The sequence below is a fragment of the Rhododendron vialii genome, chromosome 7a, assembly GCF_030253575.1.
Source record: "Rhododendron vialii isolate Sample 1 chromosome 7a, ASM3025357v1".
Lineage (NCBI taxonomy): Eukaryota > Viridiplantae > Streptophyta > Magnoliopsida > Ericales > Ericaceae > Rhododendron > Rhododendron vialii.
The window spans coordinates 29,894,041-29,919,245 of record NC_080563.1 but is presented as its reverse complement, the minus strand read 5'-3'; the positions used below and the strand labels follow the sequence as shown (position 1 = coordinate 29,919,245).

The window sequence follows — 25,205 nt, the reverse complement described above, 5'->3', positions numbered from 1 at the left end:
CCTGGGTAGGCAAAACTCCATTCAGAACAGACTTAGGCAGGACAGATCGAGACTTCTGGCCCCTCTCTGATGTGGGTACTTTCTCAACATCATTGACATCCTGATTCAACATTAAGAACGAGAAAACATTGTGACAATTCTCAGCTAAACTTCCTTTTTTAAGAGTTGTTGGACTGAATCTGATCGTCCCTTTGGTGCTACACGCAGGCCAAAAGTTCCCTTTTTTAAACCCATTTTTAGGGAACTCAATAAAAAAATTAGAAAAAGGAAAAAGGAAAAATATATTTGGGAATTCGAAAAGGTTTCAAAGTTTTAAAAGAAGGAACAAAATTCTTTATAAAAATCTCAAAAAAACAATAAAAAGGACTATCAAAAAGATTAGGAAAGTCATTCCAGTTTTAAAAAGAAAAAAAAACAAACTCTTATTATTTAGAGATAGAGATAGATTGAGAGATTTTTTATTTAAAGATAAATTGATAGAAAGATATAAATCAAGCGAAACTAAAAAAGAAAACGATTCTATAAACCTCCATGAGATAATTCTTGAATCTCCGACGAAAAAAAATATGAATGATAGGACAAGCACAATCAGAAACTACATAGATTTAAGGAATTGATTACTATATTGTGAACCTCAAAAAAGGAATAAAATTGGAAATATTCTGTGATTAGTTGGTATTCAAAATATACGATTCAAGTAGGCAAGTCGAGAAAGAGATGGTTGAATCAAAATAATTTTGTTTAAAGTTTTATTTCTCTCCGACGGCAATATGAATGTTCTATCCTATTCCATCGATACACTAAAAGGTTTCTACGAGATATCTGGTGTGGAGGTAGGTCAACATTTCTATTGGAAAATAGGAGGTTTCCAAGTCCATGGCCAAGTACTTGTTACTTCGTGGATTGTAATTGCTATCTTATTAGGTTCCGCCACTATAGGTGTTCGGAACCCATGAACCATTCCGACTAACGGTCAGAATTTCTTCGAATACGTCCTTGAATTCATTCGAGATGTGAGTAAAACCCAAATTGGGGAAGAATATGGTCCTTGGGTTCCCTTTATTGGAACTATGTTTCTATTTATTTTTGTTTCAAATTGGTCAGGAGCTCTTTTACCTTGGAAAATCATACAATTACCTCATGGGGAGTTAGCTGCATGTACAAATGATATAAATACTATTGTTGCTTTGGCTTTACTCACGTCAGTGGCATACTTCTATGCGGGTCTTAGCAAAAAATTTCTTAGATTTGCAAAAAGAAAACTTTTTTTGAGTTTCAGTCCGAATTCCGAATAAATGATATAGATCATGAATCATTCAAATGGAGATTCGTTGCTCAAAGATGTTTATAGTATTTATACGTGTATCACATATCACAAGACTTGTGATCAGAGGAAAAGTATTTCTGCTACGATCCATTTGTTTTGTGAAAGAGTCGAGTGAATGAAAAAGATAACGAATTTGGAACGGCTAACTAAAAAAGGGTGTAGGATAAATAGTTAAGGAGTCAAACGGGATTTTAGGGATAGAGGGACTTGAACCCTTGCGATTTCTAAAGTCAACGGATTTTCCTCTTACAATAAATTTCATTGTTGTCGATATTGACATGTAGAATGGGACTCTTATCTTTATTCTCATCCGATTCATCAGATCTTCAAAAGATCTAGCAGACAATGGAGTAAATGATTTGATCAATAATTATGCAATTTTTATTCAATGTGAACTAAATTCACGATAATTGATTCATTTTTATTATAAAAAAATAGGGATACAGATTTTGGTCGTTATTAATCATTTGATATAGTATTTCAATGCCTACACGTATGTATATAGTATTATCTTTCATTTTTTCGTAAGTTTCGATAGAAGGATTTTTATTCCTCTACCAACACAGTCAACTACATTTGTTAGAACAGTTTCCATTGAGTATCTGCACCTATCCTTTTTTTTAGCTTTCGGAATCTTTGTTTGTTTGCAAAAAAATGATTTGGCTTAGGATTGCCCTTTTTTTTTTGGGGGTTTCTCTGAATTTGAAAGTTATCACTTAGTAGGTTTTCATATCAAGTCTCAATCCAATTAACCAGGACTGCCCAATGAGGTGACTAAAAACAAAGTCTCTGATGACCTCAGAATACCTTTCATAGGGCTTGGTGAAAGCTTCAGACACAGTTTTAGGTTCCGGTGTATGAATAATGTAACACCCCATCCCACATTGGAAGTCTACATGGATGATCTTGGACATATAACAAACCTTGTGGGCTACTACTAGTATCTTGTGCTTAAGCTTTTGGGCCATGTGGTGTGGCTTGTGGATCAAAATCAAGGTATTGGGCAAGTGGTCTGCTTGGGGCGTTACAGGTGGTATCAGAGCCATCCATGTGCACGACCATGTGGGCCTTGGAGTTTGGTTTGATTTGGTTGTTGGTTTGATTTATATTGGTGATTATAGTGCTCAACCCCTCGCGAGGGCGCGAGGCTATAAAGTTGGGGAGATTGTAACACCCCATCCCACATTGGAAGTCTACATGGATGATCTTGGACATATAACAAACCTTGTGGGCTACTACTAGTACCTTGTGCTTAAGCTTTTGGGCCATGTGGTGTGGCTTGTGGATCAAAATCAAGGTATTGGGCAAGTGATCTGCTTGGAGCGTTACAAATAACAACCTTAGTCATAAGAGCGAAGTTTACCTCTTTTCTCTGAAATAGTGGGTTATCATCTAACCACATAGTGGTCGCTTGAGAAAACAAAAACCACAATTTGTGTGCTAAGAACTACAAATTTTGTTCCATTCAAATTCATGGTAGTTACCTGAAAAGATCTCTGTTGCAGCATAGCAAGCTCAACAGCTTTGTTCCCTCCAATAAAATTCGGGTGTGAACAATTTATGTAATCCATCTGAGCATAAAAAATTTTGACCAATCAGCAGAAGATATAGTTACCAAATATAAAATCACTTCAAAATTACCACAAGTAAAAATCATTCACAGGTTAACATTTCAAAAGCATGCTAAATATGTTCATACATAAAGAATCAATATTGCAACACATAATGGACCATGGAGATATTATACTTGACATGGTGGCCATTGATAACTGAAAAAGAATTACCTTATTTTGAAGCACAAAAGGTGCATTTGGATGCATAGGGTTAGTGCATGACTTATCCTTACACGTCAAACTCTAGCAGGTTGGGAAAGGTTGACGGCCTGCACAACCTGAGCTATTCTTTTTGTAGAAAATTTATATCCATCTCAAAACCAATTGGCAATGAGTGAAGAGGTCCCTCATTATTAAGTGATCACACATTCCATTCCCAAGCAATGTGGGGCTATATTTCCTTAACATCCCCCCTCAAGAGCAGTCGCTTTTGAGGTCTGTCATGTGTAGCCTCTTCTTGGACCTATCATTGTGCGGTCTGTCACGTGTAGCCTCTTTTGGGTCAATCATTGTGCGGCCTTTGTGCTAGTCTATCATTATCTGGTGTGGATTATAATTTTTTAAAATGTGGGGTGAAATGGGCCCCGCTCTGATACCATATAGAAACTTTGTATTCATCTCAAAACCATTTGGCAATGAGTGAAAAAGTCCCTCATGTTATTAAGTGATCACCCATTCAACTCCCAAATAATATGGGACTATATCTCCATCAGTTCTATACTTCATATATTTTCACCTATGAAGCACCGACACCTCTAGAGGTCGAAGTATCGCAGTGTTGGACACAGGGACACTGCGGGGACACGTATGGGACACGTGGCGTGTCCCATAGTTTTAATTTAAATTTATTACAGGGACACGGCAGGGGCCAAACTGTAATTCTAAAAAAATGAGGGTCAAACTGTAATTTTTTTAAAAAAATTGGGGCCAAATTGTAATTTTAAAAAAATTCTGGTTGTCAAACTATAATTATTTATTTATATAAATAAATGACTATACACGTGGCGTATCCCCCGCCGTGTAAGTGTCCCTATTTTTTTAGAATTCCCTTGTCCCCATGTCAGTCCGTATCCGTGTCCGTGCATCATAGGTTTTCACCTTTTTTTTCTCTTACGGCTAGCAATTTAACTTTGTAGGCTTTGCTCCACCTTATGTTACACCAACTCTCTAAAATTAAGCAAAGTACTTGATTGTTTCAACCACTCGACACTAGAATAAAAGTGGGATATAAGTCTTTTTGACAAGGACATTCGCCTAGTCTACATAGTTACTAGTCCAGTATACTCCGCAAAACCTGCATACAATTCCATTTATGCATGAATTGTTCGATAACACCTCGTAAACAGAGTTGGCCTTAGAAATGAAATAAAAATAGCAAACAGTGGTTACAATATAGGGTTCCCGCTTTTAACTTAGTTTCAACCCCACCCCACCCCACCCCACCCCAACAAAAAAAAAAAAGGGGGGGGGGGGGGGGGGGCAACTGCGGTCGAACTCTAATTCTGGAAATAAGTCGGGCGATAACATGATGAGAATTATATGAATCCAACACTAACGCATACCCGTATCCATACACGTGCAGGAGTTCATGTAATATAGATTCTAGTTATTATTTCTGGACTTTAAGCATATCATTTTCCTTTAAGTTTTGGTATCTTTTAATACGTGCAAACCCAATAACGGGAATAATCACACAGCCATATAAGTCTCAACCACATTAAAGTCATTTATAGCTAATAAGTAATTGATGGAAGAATAACGTAGTGGAAAAGAAAATAAGCTCTCAGATATCAATAATATAATCGTAACTCAGCTTGAGTTAGCCCTTCCTATGGATCATACTAACAATCTCCGGAGTGAAGGTGCAAGGGTTTCCGAAGACCTCGCACAAGTTAAACTCACAATTAATTTTGGGTTGCAATATTTTAGCCCAATACCAGACTAGACTTGACTTCGAATTTACAGTACATAAGCAAAGAGAATTCTTTTTTTAGAAATCGAATTAGGAGGAGAATGGATAAAGAGATAGTCAAGCCCCTTTTATTCAACTAATAAAACTGAGAAAAACGCAAAGAACCCTTTAATCAGTTCCAAAGCATGGTACAAATAGTTCTAAGATGGTGTGAACAAATATATCTCAACAACATTGTCCTTGAAAGAAAAATAATAAAGTATAAATGGAGTGAAATATATGGTCTGCAATTTTGGCAAGAAAAAAATTAGTGCTTGCACATAATACCTACATATGGTTCTTTATACAATATTTAGTCTTACGATATTCTTAAACAAGAGGAGAATCAAACCTAAATAAAGTCCCTCTTGCCTTTTCCAGCGGTTTCAAGTACACAAGATTGATAGTTACGAAATCTTATCTTTCCTTTTTGTTGTAAACCTCTCAAAAGGAAAAAGTTGTAGCATTATGTATTCTTAGGAATATTGGTATTGAATGGGAAGTTACTAGAATAGAAGTGGTTTCTCCTTAAGAGTTTCCAAAGAAGTCTTCCTGTTTTCTCTCTTCAGACGTGGCCACTTGTTGGCACCTAACATGGCCCAAAATGTTTAAGCCCAAGTTCCTAGAGTAGTTTACGTGGTTCCATATATACCAAAGATCACTCATGTATGTAGACTTTCGATGTGGGGCGGAGTGTCTCGGTTGTCTACCAAATAAGAAATACTGCGTGGAAATCTAGCGATAGGTATGTCTATTAAAGTTAGCCTGGGAGGTTACTCAAAAAGCATAAGAAAGCAAGAATCTGGTAGATTGACTAGAAGGGAATCGGTGGAGAAATTTTGGTGAAAACACGGTGCAATCATGTGACTTTTCAAGATTTATTTTCACTACGTTGTTCTTGGCCTTTTGTTCTACATATCAAATGGATACGGTCTTGATTTGAGGTAAGTGGGTGTACACAACATGCTCTCTTTCATTGGCGGAGTCAAGATTTTGAACCGAAGGGGCCGGCTTAATAGACATAGATTTTTATTGGAACGTATACTTATTATATCACAAAGTTTTTGCTTTCCAATACATTGCATTTGTACATTGAAATGATTATAGCCCAATACAATTAAAGTATACCAATCATTTTTTTTTTCTTTAGTCTACTCCAACTGTCACGTGCTTATTTTTTATGTATAGAAGAAATTGAGAAATGAGAATGTAAAATAACCGGGTTTTTTTCTCAAATCAAACCAAAATTATTAAGATTATAAGTAGCTAAACACGAATAATTATCAATAATATTCAAAATCAGGTATATACGAAATAAAAATTTTAAAACTCGAGAGCTTGGGGGACCGGGACCGGGCCTCAACATAGCTCCGCCCTTGCTCTCTTTGGATAGAGTATTTCCTATATTCCACATTTGTCCTCCTCGAATATTATGTCATTATGAACTCCATGATTCTAAATGGATCAATTAAATCCGTCTTGGCTGAATGTCATGGATCTATTTAGTAGATGTACGTGCGCATTATGTGCCAAGATAACCGGGACAGTTTTTTTATTACTCATATGCAATCTGAGTGGCACATTCCTTTATGCTTCTAGTGGAATTATTAGACTTGGTGATTATCAATTAGTGATTCAATCTATGTTTGAACAGTGTAACAAACTAACGGTCATTTTGGCTAGGTCAAAATGACTTACTACCTCCGTCCGAAAATGTTTGTCCGGTCCGCAAAACGAGAACTCAAAAATAATGCACTTTTTTCAAGAAAAAATTCAAACTTTTTTTATAAATTAAAAGAACTCATCGATATCTAGTGAATTGTTGAAAAAAAATTGAATTTTTCTAACAAAAATTGTATTATTTTTACGTTCTTGTTTTGCGGACTGGACAAACATTATGGGACGGAGGTAGTATTTTTGGTTGTTATTCAAAAAAAATCACATTTCTGAATTTTGCGTCAAACTTTGCGACTTATTGATTCGTCTCATCGAGAGAAATCAGAAAAGTAGAAAAAAATTGATCAAAATTCATAATTTTTTAAAAATACAAAAATAAGACTTATTTTTGTCTTTATTCAAAAAAATTATGAGTTTTGATCATTATTTTTTAGATTCTCTTGTTGAAACGAATGAATAAGTCACAAACTTTTAACGCAAAACAAACAACTGCGGAAAAAAATTTGAATAAAGACGAAAATAACCAAGTTAACTTCTTTATCCAAAATACCCTAATAATCAATGAATAGTGATTCTTATTTTTTCTTTTCTTCCTTCTTGTAGAACTTGTTTGACATAATGTGTTTTCCATAGAGCAAATTTGCAGCTCCGCTCATACTCTCCAAGACTAAGCACCACGACTTCCATTCCTGGAGAACACGTTTCCCCATCTTAAAATGATGGTTGTTTCTTCCCATAGGTCAGCAATTGGATTCTTAAGTCCATCAACAATTGTTCAATTTTTTAATCTGTTCTGCACAGGAAGGAATCTCCTTGTAACCATTCCATTAGGTCACCATATTGAAGAAAAATACGAATGGGAGTAATGATATTAGTTTCTCAGCACTGATAACAGAAACTGATGTTAATGGTTGGAAAGTCCGACAAATACTACCAAAGGCAGAACCAACCAAACCTCGAACAAATCTGACAATGCAAAATCAAAGCCAAGTGTTAAATCAATAATGATTCCCACACAGATTTTTGTGCACATATATTTTTGTGGGGCCTATATCGGGGTCCCACAAAATGATCCAAACTGCTCATCTTTTTTAAAATATTTTTTGGAGGGTTACCGTAAAAAATCAACTCCAACGGATATCGGTAAGGGCTTTCTCAAAAATCGTAGCGCGAATCATTCTGTTTTGCCTTACGATTTCTGAGAAAGCTCTTACCGATATCTGTTGGAGCTGATTTTTTACAGGAACCCTCCAAAAAATATTTTTAAAAAGATGAGCGGTTCGGATCATTTTGTGGGATCTCAATACGGGCTGCACAAAAATGTATGTGCATGATATGTGCACAAAAAAATGTGCATGTAGCACTGTTGGTGTTAAATTTTGCTATATCCAGAAAATGAAGCTCGAAAGCTAAAAGGCTAAAACCAAACCCTACTAGAAGGCAAAAAAGGAAGAAACAAAATAAATTAATCAGCAATTTTCTCATCGCCTGTTTAAACATATAGCAGATCCCTTATATCCATAGACAAAAAAGATGTAAAACATTTCACATATGTGAAAGAAACTAAATCCCAAAAGTTATGAATTTGATTCCACTACCCATCGTTTCAGTTTAGTGACCTTAAACCAAATGTAGCAATTAGAGAAAGTTTAAGATAGTAAAAAATAGGAGACAAAAAACAAGTCAGTCAAGTGAGACAGTCAGTTACGTTATAAGAACTGAAGAGGAGACAGGTTCCAGTTAAATCACTACATGGCAATAAAGAAAGCATGTTGAGGCAGCATGAAAACAAACAATAGCATCACACTTTGTTTGTAGAAGATGCATGATTGTGATATGCATATATATGTGTGCGTGTGCGTGTGTGTGTATGTGTGCAGGAAGTTAACAAAGTGTGAGAATATGGAGAAATTAACAAATCAAGGAGAAAAAAAAAGAGGTATCAAGGCTTAAAAAACAGATACTAGTATAGTAAGCATTAAATATCAAGCTCACTTATCATAGAATTGCTATAGACATTCAGGTAGGGATGAATTACACTGCTAGCAATAAGCAAGGTTATCAAATCATTGTTCAGGATCTAGTAATTCACTCAATACTGTGTCTACAAGTGGCAGGAAAATAGGCTGCTGCCCATAGCCAAAATGAACATTAATCGCTTCTAGGACTAGTTAAAAAAAAAAAAACTCTTTTAGAACAGTCAACCCTCCAGATCGGTGAGTGTCCATGAGGTGAATTGGTAGGAATGAATAAACTCTTAGGCCCAGAACTCCCATGGTTTGTTTCCAAAACGGGTATCGACTAATCAAGCCGTTGGGTCAACTTTTCCCATTTATAGAGGCTTAAATAATCAGACTGACGATTAGCTATCTCAATAGAGAATGGATGGTGGGATAACACTAGCAAAAGATCCAACGGGAATAAATGCATGGGCGGGCTTCATACCATTCCTTATCCTATCCCAACCAAACAACAGATACGACAGGATTGAAGTAGGAAAAAATCCCAAGACTTGATACGTCCGGGCAAGTTGTCCCTAATCTGCAGTTCAGAAAAAAGTTGTCCCTAATCTCAACTGTAAAACAAACGCAGCTTTTATGTTACGTGATGAAGCCAATCGGACATCATGCTATTCCAGAATATTTCATTTAACAGATGTACAAGGAGTACAAATGCCATTATAACGGTTGCAGGAAGACCCAATAAGTTTACATGAGGAGGGAAGTCCCGGACAATGTGATACACCCTGAAGAGTCCTTGAAAATTATCTATTGGCACTGTAATGATCCCCTTCTTTATTATGGATATTGACCTTCGTAACCAGAGCATCTGATTAAGCACTGACCACAAATTACTAATAGACTGTACGACTCACAGCCACCACAGAAAGACATGGCAACAGAACACAAACAACAACAATAACAGAACCCATCTAGTCCCCAATCATTGGGGGTATGGACGGGGGAGGATTGGACACAGACCTAACCTTTGACAATGTATGCACAAAGTGGCTGCTTTCAGAATACCACTTAAATGGTGGTCCCCCTAAACCTCCAAGAACCGAGAAGCTAAAACGACGTTTTGCTATAGAACCATACCCCAAATCAAAGCCGAAAGGCATCAGAGAGGGCAAGCCTAGAGAACCAAATCAACTTTTTGTGCAAATTACCATGCTTCATTCAAAGACAGGGTAACAGAAGTTAACGTTAAATTTCAAACCAAACTAATTGCTAGACCTTTAGATGATTAGTTAAAAATGCAATAGCTCAGCATTGCCTCAGGAACATAAATTAAAAAAATGTAGTAAAAGAAAAGAAAAAATAAATATAAACAACCAAGCATCCATAACTCAAGGATATAGCTTTCTCGGATTATGCTTTTTCTGTCAGAGAGAGGGAGAGAGAGGAGTCTGTTCATAGCAAGTGATTGAATGAGTTGGGGGCCCCGAAAGCACATGCAGGATAAGTGGTTCAGGAGATGATCTTAAAATGGGTCCGGTCTAGAAAAAGAACTCTCAACAAAACTAAGCTAGAACTACTCAAGATCAATAGGAAGAGGACTCGTGACCTCACCAGCCTTACAACAACATAGGGGAAATGAATCCCTTAGATATGATGTTAAACGGATTTTGTTCTATCCTTGATCATGGATTTGTCTATGAAAGCTACGAATCGGAGGACAGGGAAGTCCTTTGAAGGGAAAGGGGAGTTAGCCAATCACATAGGTTTGGTTCTTAGTTGCAGGAACTTTCAACTATGCCCACGTTTCTTCGACGGAAACGCGTTTCCGCGTTCCTGTCGAAGGAAACTCCAAGAAACCCGTCCCAATGGCGACGGGAACTCGTTCCTTACCTATACGGGAACTTACACCCAAAAAACGGTTGAGAGACTTACGATTCAAGTTGCAATTGATACCTTTAAAGTTGTTTTGATCTTGTTAGTGAGCACATCTGATATTAACCTTCCAGAATCAAATTAATGCCCTTAACTTTTACGCCTACTTAATATGTACAAGAGCTCTATTGTGTAATCATGTGCTACAATAAAAATGTTGAAATATACCTAGAAACTTATAATTTTAATAGTAATATTTTATGTGGTAGAATAATATTTTTATATTGACATTTAACAATATAAAATTTCAAAATATATTTATAATATAAATAATTTTTCATAACCACTCCCAATGGCGCTCCCACACTTCTGTGATCATCCGCTCCCCCGTCCCCGTCCCCGCTCCCGCTCCCGCTCCCGTCCCCGCTCCCGCTTCGTGTAACTAAGGTTTGGTTCCTAGAATACGGCAACCTTGGAGCTTTCTATTTGATTGGATCGAAAGGCCCAATGAATTGGTATTTCCTTCTTGGTTCAGGTCATTTTGGGGCAAGTGGAGCATTTCTGATGAAAAGGATGAATTTGAAGCAGATGATGATGAGCTTGAAGAGGACTACCAAATGAGGAAGATCGCCAACCCATACTTATCCTGATGGTCGGAGAGCTCAATAAGGAAGAACCTACCGATAAAACAAGCAAGCACGCTTGCTATCTCAAATAATAGTAAGGAGTCTTTCTGTTTATGGGTCCCGAGCAATTCTCTCTTTTCGAATGCCAACTCTTGAATAAAGTTATTAGATTTTACACCCTATCCGTAGTTTTCCACATAAAATTCAATGTTCTGGGGTCTTACTTTATGTAGAAGTTAACTCATATCCACACAAAAGGGTTTAGAAAATCAATGCCCCATGCCTTTCCATTTGGTTTATGTATCCATTTAAACCTTATCCCAATTTTGCACATTAACAGAACCTAAAGAAAAGACCAGGGAAAGATCAGGTAACCTCCATCTCAATAATGTTTCCAATCATTCTTTCAGCTGGTTTCACACCATCACGCAAGAACTTCCCCATGACTTCGTCCAAACGCCTTCGTAGTAATGGAAATCTATGAATCTCCATTGCCTCACGAGTACGGGTTATCTGCATGTAAATTGGTTGGATCAGATATCGCATTCACTAGCGCGCGCACACACAAACAGAGAGAGAGAGAGAGAGAGAGAGAGAGAGAGAGAGAGAGAGAGAGAGAGAGAGAGAGATCAGCGAGCAGAATATTACATGCCAGAGTGTAATTTCTTTACCTTTATTAGTTCATCATAGACAAGTCGTAAACATTGAAGACTAGGATCCAACAGCCGAGCAATTTGTCTTCTAACCAAAACTTCAAATGGCACCTGAAAGGCATATACAAGGATAAATAATTATGAACGCGTTTGCAAAACCTCAGATCAACAATAAACATGCAAAGTAGAGTCATCTGGTATTAAAATTGACCTCAGGCACAAATAAAGCATTTCTAGGACCAGTAGCATTTTGGATAGCCGTTCTAATGTCCTCATTAGTCAAATCGTCACAAGGATCCACTTCCTGCAAAACAAATAAGGCAATTATGAGCTATGTAGCACTTAAATGTTGTCATAGCTATCACCATGTTTTCTGCAGACAATGAAGAAAAGCTTGAATGACATTTAGACGATTCATACACAAATAGGACAGATACATTGATTAAGATGGCGGTCCCGAGCAGAAGATAAGTGGACCATTCCAGGTTAACAAACTTCAAATTTACATATTTCAGCACTACAGGAGCACACAATTGAACAAGCTAAATACTTATGAGAACTAAGATGCACCTCCAAGCTCTTTACAAAAATTGATTGAAAGATGTAGTGGATTCTAGCTCCCCCAAACAACTCTTTGGTTGACATTTCTTGACTTTTCCCATCCACCATTGCAGAAAAAGCTGTAAATCAATGACACAGATAGCAAAAGCAAATTAAGGGAATTCCAGGAATGCTTATTGATGAGAAAGGAAAAGCTTCAAAAGGCCCAAAAAGGAGGGGAAGGAGGGAATGCAAAAGAGAGACAACTAAACACGTGAATACAAATATTTGTATCCACCATCGTTTGAGAAGTGGACATCCTATGGTCATGGCTCTAACCTAGATCAAGAAACCAAGTTATTGCGAGCTTGCTCACTGTTTAAGCAGAACCTCCTGAAAAGGTTACATTAGCGTATCTCCACATAGTTCACATGAAGAGGCACCAAGTGATGTGTTAAACGTCAGTGCTCAACCAGATAGAAGCACTGGGATGACAAATGTCAATTAGATAAGAGATCCACCTGCCCAAATGGTGACAAACGCATGGTCATCGATTGTCCTATGTAACTTGTAGCGGTAGCACCTATTTAACTGTGCCTTTGTGCCTCTTCAACTAGATCCACAACCAGGTGGTTAAAGCCTGGACATAAGAGAATGGTCGCAGTCCTAAATCAAGAACCAGAAGTCATTTGATCCATCACAACAGTCCCTCAAAGTAGGGCTGCAAATGAACCAAGACTTTTGTGAACTATTCGAGGCTCGACTCAGTAAATACTCGTTCGAATTCAATTCAGGTACTAAACAAACCGAACCTAAGCCTCAATTTTAGGCTTGTTAAATAAATGAGATGAACCTGAACCTAACAGTATTCAGCTCATTAAGGCTCGCGAACCTGGAGTGTGTGCGCGCGCGCGTGTGTATATATATATCATAAGAATTTCACATATAACCTTGAATGTGCATAAACTTTTACATGGACAAATGAAAATTTTGTAACTTGTAAACATATAAACCTTTAAAAGTGCTATACACATAAATTTTAATATGTTTTTGTACTACTATATATCAATATGAACTTATCTAAAGATTTTATTTGCAGTTCTAGACCTATATGAGAGCATAAATATCTAATATTTTTGACTCGTTAAGGCTCGTGAACAAGTTCGAGTTCGACTCAAACCTAGGCAAGAGCTGAGCTCAAGCCGAGTTCGCTTAAAAACTTAACGAATGAACATGAACATTCTTAAGCTCGGCTCAATTCAGCTTGTTTGCAGCCCTTCAAACATCTTTGCTCCAAAAAGCCTACTAAAAGGACTTCTGCCAACTCAAGTAGTACTGAGGACAGAGGAGCAGCAGCCCAAACAACCTTTTCTAGGAAATTATTTTCCAAAATCAAGCAACTGTCAAATGCAGATAATAACGTACTAATACAGTGAACATTATAAAGATTTTAAAACATTGCAACAACTTTATTAGACACGTGGGAATGTAAAACTCCAGAACAGAAATGGTTTTGGTAACAAAGATTACTCACCTTCACAATACTTTGTCAGAATATTCAGTAGAACAGCTCCTTGTTCAGCCTAGTTAAAGCCAAGCAACCATATTCAGCGAAGAAAGTAAAGCAGTAAAAGTCATAGTAGCCGCCAAAGCAAGTAGCAGCCTTCCACATGCAGAAGTAAATGTTATTTAAGTCTACATCAACAAGATTCATTTTATTCAGTGCCACGGTAAAGACATCAATAAAGAGCAGAGTTGTAGGAGGCCATAATATCTCAATAATTTGTTTTACAAAAAACTGTGCCAAGACACATAATCGCAGGCAGAGTGAAAATACAGCACTGGTTTTGAATCACCTCTCTGATACTAAGCCAGGTAATGTTATTGTAATGCCTAAGTACACAAATCTACTGTAACTGTTGAACAGAGTACACTATGCTGTAGATGCAACTAGTATAAACCCAGTAAGTCTAAGGCTTAATCTTAGCAGTAATTTGTTCAGACATTGCTTTTAGCTCTTCCTACTTTTTAGTAGTCAGTTAAAATGGTGGACTGGCAATTCTATTTACTTTATGTCCCCGTGTTTGGTACTATTGTTGATATTGTCATTTGGTTTTATCGACTAGCATTGACGAATCTGACGCATATAAATAAGAAACGACTCGTGAGTAAAGGAGGAAGTTGAATATTATCATTTGTGACTTCAGGTGTCACAGTATACTAATTCCATAACTCAAGTTGATGCCTTACTTTTGATTCCATAGCCTCGCCATAAGTACGAAGCTCTTTGACAACAAGGAGCAAATGAGAATTAAGCTCAGCCTTCAACCCAGGCAGAACAGTCTGAATATGCTGCTCCAGAATCTGAAACAGAACAATGCCAGCAAGGGAAACAGGTAAAATGAAAAGAAGTGCTATACACAAATGCAAAAACAAATAATCATTAAGCACTACAGTATCTTTTCTCTATTTATTACTTTAGTTTCTCAAAAAAGTGGGAATAGCAATTCCTTCCCTAACACAAACCTGAGCTTTTATTTAATAATCATTTGTTTAATATCTTCTGGTATAAACCCTACTAACAATATTCCACAAAATCAGTGCCGTAAGGAATTCTTGGTTCATTGTGAACTGCCATGGGTCATATATTTCTTTTACATCTACAGCTGATGATTTCATTCGTTCAGACTCACACCAAGGCCAAAAGGAAAGTTCAGAGACCTACCCATCAAGTAACGTTGATGTTCAATGTACCCCAGACAAAATGGAAAGTCTTCTCCTCAACAAAGCTACTCATGGTCATTGAGATATCCCACCAACTTCATTGTGGTTCTTTTCATCCCACTCTCCCTCTCTACATCAGAGAACATAGAGAAAAAAGAGCATTGTACTCCATTCACCAACTTATTCCCTTTCATGTTTCTCCATGACTATTTCAACACATTCACACCACAACATGGACACCACCAAAACCACTAGACTGTAGGAACCATCCCGAACAAGAAAAAGAAAAAAAGAAAAAAAAATGAGCTAAGCCACAACCCCAAACAACGTATCATAAACCAATTTGAACTCATGGTTGACACCAAACCAATTAAAAAATCATACCATGTAATATGTGCATGTGTGTGTGCGCATACCTCATTGGAAGCCAACACTCCTAGGGAAAATCAAGTTGTATGGTTTGTTGGTAGGAGGTCGTCTTGATATCAGTATTCTAAATGGCGGCCGCCTAGGCGCTCGGCAGCAGGTCACCGCCATGCCTACACCCCTCGGCGGTTCGTTCAGCGGCCAGGGAGGCTTTGGCGGAGTTAGGCGGACTTTGGCGGAGCTAGGCAGCCGCTTGGTGGGACTTTTTCCAACTCCAGACCACGCCGATCATCGTCGCCTTCCAACTCAAGATGATAAAACCAGTTCACGCCAATCGTTGTCGCTTGACGCCGATCGTCGATCGCAATCTCACTCTCTCTCGTCTCTCTCTCATTCCAGTCTCCCTTTTTTTTTATCAGAAAAATGAAGAAAGAGGAAAAGCTAAAAGCAAAAAAAGAAAAGAAAGAAAGAAAAAGAAAGGCCAGGTGTGCAAGGGCTGGAGCGTGCGTGGGGTGCTCTATGCATTTGTGGTTGGCTCTGGAAGCCTTGTCGGCTGGAGGAGTTCTTTTTATGCTCCCAATGCTATAATATATAATATATATACATACAATATATTATATACCTATAATAGATATATTCAAAGTTTTCACTCCCAATGAAAGCATTCATTACTACAAAAAAACCAAGACTTTGGGAACCCCAATTCTCTGTCCCCTCTTTCCCAATGAAGTTTATTAGTTTAATACTCCACCATCTCGTTGCAAGATTCAACGTATAGTAGTAGATTAAAAGGCTTGTGGACCTATTTTAAAAATATTTTAAAATTAAAAAAAAAAAAACCGCCAAATCGTTTGGCAGAAGCCTAGGCGGGCTAGGCGCTTGGCGGCAGGTTGCCGCCCGACTAGCGTCGAGCGCCATTTAGAACATTGCTTGATATCAGAAGATGTGCCCCACAACTACTATTATTGTCAAAACTAGGGGAAACCTCAATTACCGCGATATAAGTCTCAGTGTTCATGGCAAGTAATACTACATCATCATCAACTGGCTGCCTAAGGCGATTCTCCATCAACGCCCACTAACCAAAGACAGAGAAAGGGGTTGAGATAGAGTGGAGGGGCATGGCGGCGAAGGGTGAGGGGGAAATGGTGATCACAGAAGGAGAGACGAGGTGGGGTGGTAAGCAGATGGGGAGAGGGAGGGAGGTTGGATCGGATGGAAAAAGAGAGGGAGGTTATATGGGAAAGAAAGGGCGCCATACAACAATGGTTGTGGCATGGCAAATAGTGATGGTGCCCATCTGTGGTAGAGACTAGAGATGAAAAAAGTATTTGGTAACCGCTTACTTTTACTTCTATGGTGGCATATTCTATGAGTCATGGGCAAACCTTCTGGGCAATGAGTTCATGTACTTGTCAAACAAGGAACCCCGGCACAAAAAGCGCCAAGAAAAATTGAACATAGCCCCCCCCCCCCCTTTGTGGGTGGTGTTGGCGTTTGCATCTTTCATGTAACTAGAAGATGACAACTAGGCCAACCCGCACCTCCCTGAGAGTATAGACAACTTTGCAGCTTGGCAGGTTTCGACACTGATCCTTCTGCAAGTTCACCGCCAGAAACCTTGTCACGAATTCTCCTTTTTCTAAATGATAAGGTTTAGTGGACTTCTAGCAACATCACCAGGAGCGAACCACCCCCTTCATTGCGATCCTCCATTTCAACGAACCATTCAATTGGTAGGTGTAACGGGCGGTGTGTACAAATGGCACATGCGTAGTCAATGAGAGCTGATGACTTGCGCTTAATAGGAATTCCTCGTTGAAGACCAACAACTGCAATGATCTATCCCCATCACGATGAAATTTCAAAGATTACAGGTGACATGGTTACTTCGATTAGTTATTCAAATAGTGGACTAACAAGAGAGGTGGGGATTCTATAATGCAATAATAGATCTTAGGAAGGGATGTAATTAAAAAAAGTTCAAGGACCCTAATATTAGCCACAAGCTTCATGGCAGATCAATATAATTTACCCTTTATCTAGCAATCTGAACGTACGGATGCAGAAAAGAAAAACGAGAGAGAGAGAGAGAGAGAGAGAGAGAGAGAGAGAGAGAGAGAGAGAGAGAAGAGTTAGATAAGGGAAAAGAGAATTGAGGGAAAGTGAAAAGGTCTAGAGAGAAACAGAAAAGAAGAGAAAAGGATGAAGATAAGAGAAACAGAGAAGGAAAGGATGAGAGATGAGAGATGAGAGGAACATAGAAAGAAAAAATGAGTGGTAAGGGAATTCGAGAAAGAAAAGGATGAGAGAGATGTGGAGTGAGATTCAAAAGGGAATTATGGATTATGGGGTCAAAATCAACATTTGAAATATATGTGTGTGGAACCAAAGAACAATTTACCACATCATCAGTCTATTATCTACACCAATAATCTTATCCTTTGTATTGCTTTATGATATCAGAAGGCTCTGTTGCACCCTTTTCTAGCGGAAGTGGTTAACAATCAATCTTCTGAAAGAAAAATTCAGTTCTGTTAGTATGTGGGATGTCTATAACAATTGTGCAATTGTACAGCTCCTACTGAGAAGGTTTTACACTAAGCGACTGAAATAGACACCCTTAGAAAACCTCCCTGCAACAAATCTCAATAACTCCTTTCAATTTATAGACATCATAAAGTTCTTCCAGTTTAGGATTCATCCCATCTCTGTTTTCTGAGTTTCAAAGTTGGCCCCTTCACGTTTTACTTTATTGTAATGCGACTGGTGATCTTAGAAGATAGGGACACTAGCACACAAGAGAAAACAACTAAACGAACAATGAATACAGAAGGAAGAAAGAAATAACAACAGAACTCAGATTCTGTGATTATCTTCTGGCAAGTGGCAAAAGATACACATAAGCAGATGAGAATATATGTAAAATTATAGCAGATCCAATTAAAAGGCAAGATCTTAGAAAATGTCCATGACACTCCTAAATTCACTAAATGGCAAATTACTCTTCCAAAAAAAAAAAACTGCATGATAAAGTGGGAATATAGAAACGGTTAAACTGTTAAAGTTTAATTTTAACAGACAAACTATAGATAATTGAAATCTGATTTTAAATAAAAGTTGATATTGTGGATAACAGGATAAGAAAGAAACCTATCTCATAATATCTTATGTTTGGAAGACCTTTATTGCACAAGCAGTATCCTTTTTTCGTAATAAAACTGCTGTCACAGCACAAATTCCAAATATTCACAAGGGGAAAAATAGCTTTGATTCAGGGATTTCTTACATTAAGGAGGGGGAAGGTGGGTCACAAAATAACATCTTACCTGATTCAACTTTTTTGCTAGCTGGGGGATGCCACAGCGATCAGCAAGACCATTATATATCTTCAAGAAATTGTCAGCCAACAAATGTGAAATGTTTCAAAACCAATGCAAAATTACCTAGTGAATCAGCACAGTACAATAATCTGAAGGAGTGAAAAGTACAGGATTATCATGGAAGAACTGCTCCTCATATGCAAGTGCTTCTGCAATGCTGCGGTTCTTATTTATGTCCTGTAACAAAGGCATAAGGTTGATATTAGCCTAACTAGATCAAACTTCTTTCACTTCAAATGCAACATCACTAAGATAATTCGTAACCTAGTATTTGTTAAACCCTAAAGAACAACATCATTTACACAAGATATTAATTAGCAACTTCTTGTAAATTGATATCGTTGATTACATATGCTTCAGATATAAAACTTCAACCCAATCTTTAGAGTAGAACGGCTCAATAAAGTGAGTTGTGGTTATGTATTACCTGGGTTGAGCTCCATTCTGTGGAGACAAGTCATCATGGCTGAACCACATAAACCAAGTGTTCACTGTCTCTATATCTCTCTGTGATGTTCCTCCTTTTTTTTTATCGGTCAAAGTTAGTATTGTTAGAATAACTAGATATTGTTCTTACTTTCAATATTTTGTTTTGTTTATTTGTTTGTCTTCAATATTATCAGAGTAGATAGATCCAACCTAGTCCCTCTCACTCTTATAGTATTTTATTGCTTCATCCATGTTTTGAACTCTCGAAAACTTTTTTCGTTGCACGCCCAAAGATAGCAATCCACTTTGGCAAGTTGGCAAATAGTTTCTCAGTGCTTTGGACTTGGTGAGATTTTTTTCTGGTTTTGTAATTACATTTGCAAGTTTAATAGACAACATTGGTTTCTCAATTTAGTATTTGTTTTTTTTTTCCTTTGGATGCAAAACATGAGGAGGAGACAGAAATGGTTGGAAAAACCATTCATGAAGATGGGTACTTTCCTATAAACCATGCTCATGTTGAATGGGAGTGTTCGAGATAAACTAGCAATAACTTAATCAACAGGTGATTCTATATGCTTAAGAGATAATCCTAACAACCATCCCCATCGCTAGGAATTAGAACGAGTCTATAAACTAGGTTGAATTATTTATTCATTGGGCTGATCCCCTCAAGTTGATGTAAGCCATGATGGATGAAACACATAAATCTGGTATCACCTCTCTATCTCCGTGTTTTTCTTCACTACTTCTTCCTTTGATACTTATTGGATTGGTTTTCGTTCATTAGTATAAAAATTTACAAATCAACCTACATCTGACTGTGGTTACATTATGGTATCAAGAAACACTATTGGAAACAAGATGATTATCAAACAAATACATTGTATGCATCATACTAGTCTATTGCATTGTACATCAAATCAAACAATACGCTAAAACCAAACCAAGCCTTAAGTCCAATCAATTGGGTTCAGCTATATGAATGTGTTGTCTCTATTGAGTTCTTCTAGGGCATCGTGTTTTGTGATACGCTTGCATAACATGTATACTTTCAAATCCAAGTATCTAGTATACATTTTGCCTCTTAATTTTTATACCTTTTTCGATCTGTTACGCCCTCTACAAAGGCTAGGATCAAATAATGCAGAAGTGTGCCTTTTCTATTCTACTGCTGATTCTACATAGGTTAGGACTGAGACAGAATAGATGAGGATAGTACTTCAGGTACAAAAGACATAAAAGCAATTTATTCTGTGAATGAAATACCAACTAACTAAAAGCTACAGAATGTGGCCTTAATGTGAAAAAGGTCAAAACCAGAATACTAACATTAGCATAAGCTGAAGGAAGTTAATGGTGGTCAGAATGGGATTAAGGCGATTCAGCTGACTTGAGAAAATGTGGTTCATTTGTGGGGTACTTAAAAATGTACTTGAGTCATAAGAATTCCTTCTACCTGACCGAAAAGAACATGTGTCTTTTCAAACAATAATACTGATATTTTATGTTCTCTAGTTTGTATACCCAGAAGACTAAATATTAAACAGCCATGTTCTGACATCTTTTGCTGTTTGAGAAAACCATATCTCAGAGAATTGGCGCACAAATGAATGAATGAAATAGACCCAAACATTTTAGTCTCAGTGTTCTTTTCACCAAGATAGTCTAGATCTGTTGAAACTAACAAATGGACCAAACAAAGAAATTGTTTCTGAACAAAATACAGGAAAACATTTGCAACTCAATGACAACAACATTCAGAGAAACAAATTACTTGATAAACATAACTTCACAAAAGAGACTAAAAAGGTTACACTCCCTATGATGCTTCCCTGCAATAAATTCCAAAACATGACCTGTATTCCATCTTATTACTGATCTCAGATTCAAAATCAGCTGGTATTTTAAATTCCTTTAGAACATTGTTTTCTAAACAATAAGCTCAATTTTAAACAATCCAGACCTCCAATTCTACAGTTCAAAACAGTCTGATCAGCTCAAAACCTCTTTTAATGTCACTGACTCACTGCCAATCAGATGATAAAGTACCCTTCATTTCAATTGACTTTTTAATGTTAGACAAATAGGTGAAGCTGCCAACTTGAGAGGGCAAAATGCTTTCTCATGTATTCCATTGCACACACTCCAGGATGGAAAGCCCATATTGAACGTGGTATGAATTAATGAAACCCATCCTGAAAAATTCTTCATAGATTTAACTTGACAGTTACAGACTACGGTAGTAATGGTGTCAATACCAAGTAAGTGGCTGTAGAAAAATGAACACAAATAATATTCTAGTGATAAATGTGGTAAATTCTGGTGAACAATGTGGCGACTATCTGGCACCAGATCAACATTCATCTTGATCTAGCCACCAGTTATTTAGCTTGAGTGGCATCTCATGTCATCCCCAATTTAGAGTGGTAGGTTCAAGTGAGTGTATCTTGCTCGTCAAAGAAGAGTGGATGCAGCAAACAGAGAAATGCAAATGCACCCCATACGAGGATTGATATTCCAACTTAACAGTTTACCTCCTGACTGCGATTTACAACACCAACATAACCTAGGCGAAGTGGGACAATGTTTCCAAGCAGAAAGTTGCGCGCGTTCGTTCCCCGGTCCATTATATCCAGCTACATTATTTGTAAAAAATAGTAACAGTTAACGTCACTATATCATATAACTTGATGCAACTAATTCGTAAGAGCTGAAAAGAGGCAAAACAGAGATACTAGAATTCTAACCTTCGTAATTACTCCAATTGTCCGGGAACCTGTTAAAGTCAATGAACCAGCACAGATAAAGATCGAAAACTATAACATGAAAATATCTGTTTTGCCTAATTTCAAAGAGAAAAAAAATGATCAAACCCATTCCAAATCCCTTCATTAAAGATGCAATATTGAAAACCTACCAGTTGGATCTGCCTCTTTAGCCATCTGCAGTGCATCAGATGTTGCCAGATCAGAATTTGCAGGACTAACTGCTAATATGATACAGGCTTCTTGCTTTATATAAGCCATTATCATCTTCCTAATCCTCGCTTCTATATCACTGGGTTGATCTCCCACAGGAACCTTAGTTATCCCAGGTAGATCCACAAGAGTGATATTAAGAACCTTTGAAGATGAAATCTTTAGGCGAATTTGTTTGTCTGAAACTCCTTTGTTGTATCCAACTTCTCTTTCAGTCTCAGCCTGCAGGGGACAGGGAAAAGAAGTAGGATCACAAAATATTCCTTTCTACCAGAAAATAAAACTAATAACAAGAAATAAATGATTCATGCAATAAGGAATATGAAGGGGCTCATGATACATGTAGGCAATAAATACAGTCCTGCACAGAGTTGTCAATCTCATGTCATAGCGGCTGATCAGTATGTACAGACAACAAAATGGTACAGTCAGAGCTCAATTCCATTCCGGTGACATTCCAGGCTTACTGGCTGATTTTCGGTTGTTTTGATCTTTTTTGTCTTTCATCCATTACAGAAGACGGTAAAACTATGTCTTTTGGCCAATTGAATAGTTACTTCATGCCTAAATTTTTTTTCTTTTCTTCTACCCAGTTCCCTAGCCATCATATTCACAAGACCATAACACAATCACGCGGTGCTTGGTCAAATCTCAGATGATAAATCAATGTATACACCCAAAATGATGGTGTACAAGAAGGATTGCATGAGGATCAGATCAATCAGTTTCACTTACTTTTTAGAATCTCTCTTGTATGTTATTAAGATTTGCTTTGTGTTTTGTTAGGACTGATCTTTATTGTAGGTTATCCCTATTTGTTGGAGCCATTTTAAAAGACTACTCTGGACACAGTGTTTCAATGGGATAAATAAAATGAGTACGATATGGAGTATGATATGGGTAGGGGTACGAAATCACTTCATTAGGCATGGGGATGTCTAGAGGTCCTTATGCCTGGGGATGCCTAGGTTACTTTTTCTATCTTGTTCCCGACTGTCTATCTAGCTCTTGGAAGAGTAGACAAAGATGGCCGCAACATAAACAGAATTGTCTCCGCTTGCACTGAAAAATCCAGCCAAGTAAAGCTGTTTGCTCCCACTCCTCATCGCCATTCTTCGATGAATCATACACTTACTCTACAAGACCTTCTTCTTTTTTCAGAGCAAAATTACCAATTTGAGCTTTCTCTACATGAATCTTTTGCTTTCTGCTTGCGTACTGAATTTCTGATCATTTGGGTTTGTGTAAGATAGATCAGTATAGATTTACAATTAAGTTGAAAGTTTGGACAATGCCACGAAGAAATTGATCTCCGGCCTGAGCTCCTACATTTCCTATGCAAGTAAATTTCTACAGAAAAAGTTAATATATCCATAAGCGCACATCCAAATGGTACACTGAAATAAACAACAGTTGTCCGCTATGCCCCAACACGTGTTGCATAAAAAATGTCCCTTTTTCTTCATCTTCTCATAAGCAAGCACACTTTCACTTCTTCTTCTTTTTTAGTTATATAACTAGGCTTATGTTGCACACTTGGGAGACAATGAGACGAGCCTGTCTACTTTCACATACACGAAACACGTACGTCCTGGATACACGAAACACGTACGTCCTGGCATAAGTCTTCTTATTGTATTTTTCTTCATTTGTATTTAGGTAAATAATTTTCACACTCCCTTATTTGATAAATGCACTCCACTTGTTGTCTTTTAGTGAAAAAATTAAACATTAAAGGTTCACTAAACGACAAAAAATGGAGTGCATTTACCAAAAAAGGGAGTGTGAAAATCACTACCATTGTACTTATTGTGTACGACTACAAGGCTCAGCCCCTCCTGATGTCATATGATACTCCTTATGCTTAATAAACAAAATGTAGCATTTATTATGTTCCACTGGAGTATGACTGTTTGAAACATTAAGATAATAGATTTTTAATATTTCACCTCTTTCTCAGAGACGAAAAATACCATAAGATTAATGAAGTATCATCATTTTTCAAAAGTTCGAGATTTCATGCGTTTTCCTACTGTATAGGTGTGTATCATACCCTGTCAATTGATCATCAATCAGTATAAGCCTTCTAAGCTTGGGTATTGAAAAGTATCATACACCTTATTCATAGATCATCAATCAATACAAGCAGTCTAAGCTTGATAAAATAAATATTTGTCCAATTTAGAAAAATGACGAAGGCTTCTAAACTGATTCCTAGGTTCTAAAGTTTGATGTTTTGCAGTAGAAAATGATTTCTCACCATTCTTGTGTGTTTGTGATGCAGTACCAATAGCGCATATTATATATTCTTTAAGATGAATCCAAGCCGCTCGTATTGCATTGTTTTTAGAGTTTTTGGTATGCCGTATCCTTGTTATAATGCATCTGTATCCAATACCCCTACCCAATGCTTCATGGGTTATCATTCCTATAAATCCCGGTAGTTACTCGCTCCAGACCAAAGAGTTGTTGGACTAGGCCATTTTATAACCCTGGTCGAACAGTCTGCCTCACGTAAGTCATTTACCTTGAATTTTGAAACTTAATTGCAGTTGTCATTAACCTTCACTTGCATTTGTTGCTTCAGAATTTTAGGATTCCAGCCTCGCATTGGCAAGATAATATGATAGCCTAATCAATTGTTCATCTGAAACATTGAGTACTTAATTTAATCCTTGTTTGGTTACTTTTCTTTCCAAAAATCGTTCCCAGAAAACTATCTCAGAATTGTTTTTTGTTTTGATGATACCTTATCTATCATTTCACCAAAATGATTCACAGAACTTGAAATCACAAAAAAACATGTTCTCTGAAAAAATCTCCAAAAACTACATATCAAAACAAGGTCAACATAATATGTATTTCAGAAGACTTCCAGAAAACTATAAAGGAAACCACCACCAAATTTGACAAACTTAATTTAAACAGGTAAGAGCATCTCCGGCCCTCGCTCAAATTTGAATTAAAAAAAATTGAGCAAAAGCTTCATTTGGGATGAAGTGTTCCAATAGCTAAACCCAAAATTTGAGTAAAAGGCATAGTCGTAAATTATGCAAAACAAGTTATCAAAAGTTTGAGTAAAAATTTAAGGTTCCCTTGATT

General features: G+C 37.3%; 1 protein-coding gene and 1 non-coding gene across 2 annotated transcripts in view; both read right to left on the bottom strand.

Annotated features, from left to right (window-relative positions):
* LOC131332203 (dynamin-related protein 3A-like) overlaps positions 1-25,205 on the bottom strand; it is a 36,163-nt gene that overhangs the window by 9,621 nt on the left and 1,337 nt on the right. Inside the window, exons 2-14 of the mRNA XM_058366282.1 lie at positions 22,043-22,325; positions 21,873-21,901; positions 21,660-21,761; positions 18,802-18,870; positions 18,640-18,699; positions 14,471-14,584; positions 13,755-13,803; positions 12,251-12,360; positions 11,892-11,984; positions 11,699-11,791; positions 11,403-11,540; positions 2,812-2,898; positions 2-100 (exon numbers count right to left, since the gene is read on the bottom strand). Of these exons, the coding sequence (XP_058222265.1) occupies positions 2-100; positions 2,812-2,898; positions 11,403-11,540; positions 11,699-11,791; positions 11,892-11,984; positions 12,251-12,360; positions 13,755-13,803; positions 14,471-14,584; positions 18,640-18,699; positions 18,802-18,870; positions 21,660-21,761; positions 21,873-21,901; positions 22,043-22,325 (1,326 nt within the window). The remainder of the gene's footprint in view (position 1; positions 101-2,811; positions 2,899-11,402; positions 11,541-11,698; positions 11,792-11,891; positions 11,985-12,250; positions 12,361-13,754; positions 13,804-14,470; positions 14,585-18,639; positions 18,700-18,801; positions 18,871-21,659; positions 21,762-21,872; positions 21,902-22,042; positions 22,326-25,205) is intronic.
* On the bottom strand, positions 9,646-9,753 carry LOC131334959 (small nucleolar RNA snoR100). The gene has a single exon (XR_009202358.1). It is a non-coding gene; the product is annotated as a small nucleolar RNA snoR100 (small nucleolar RNA).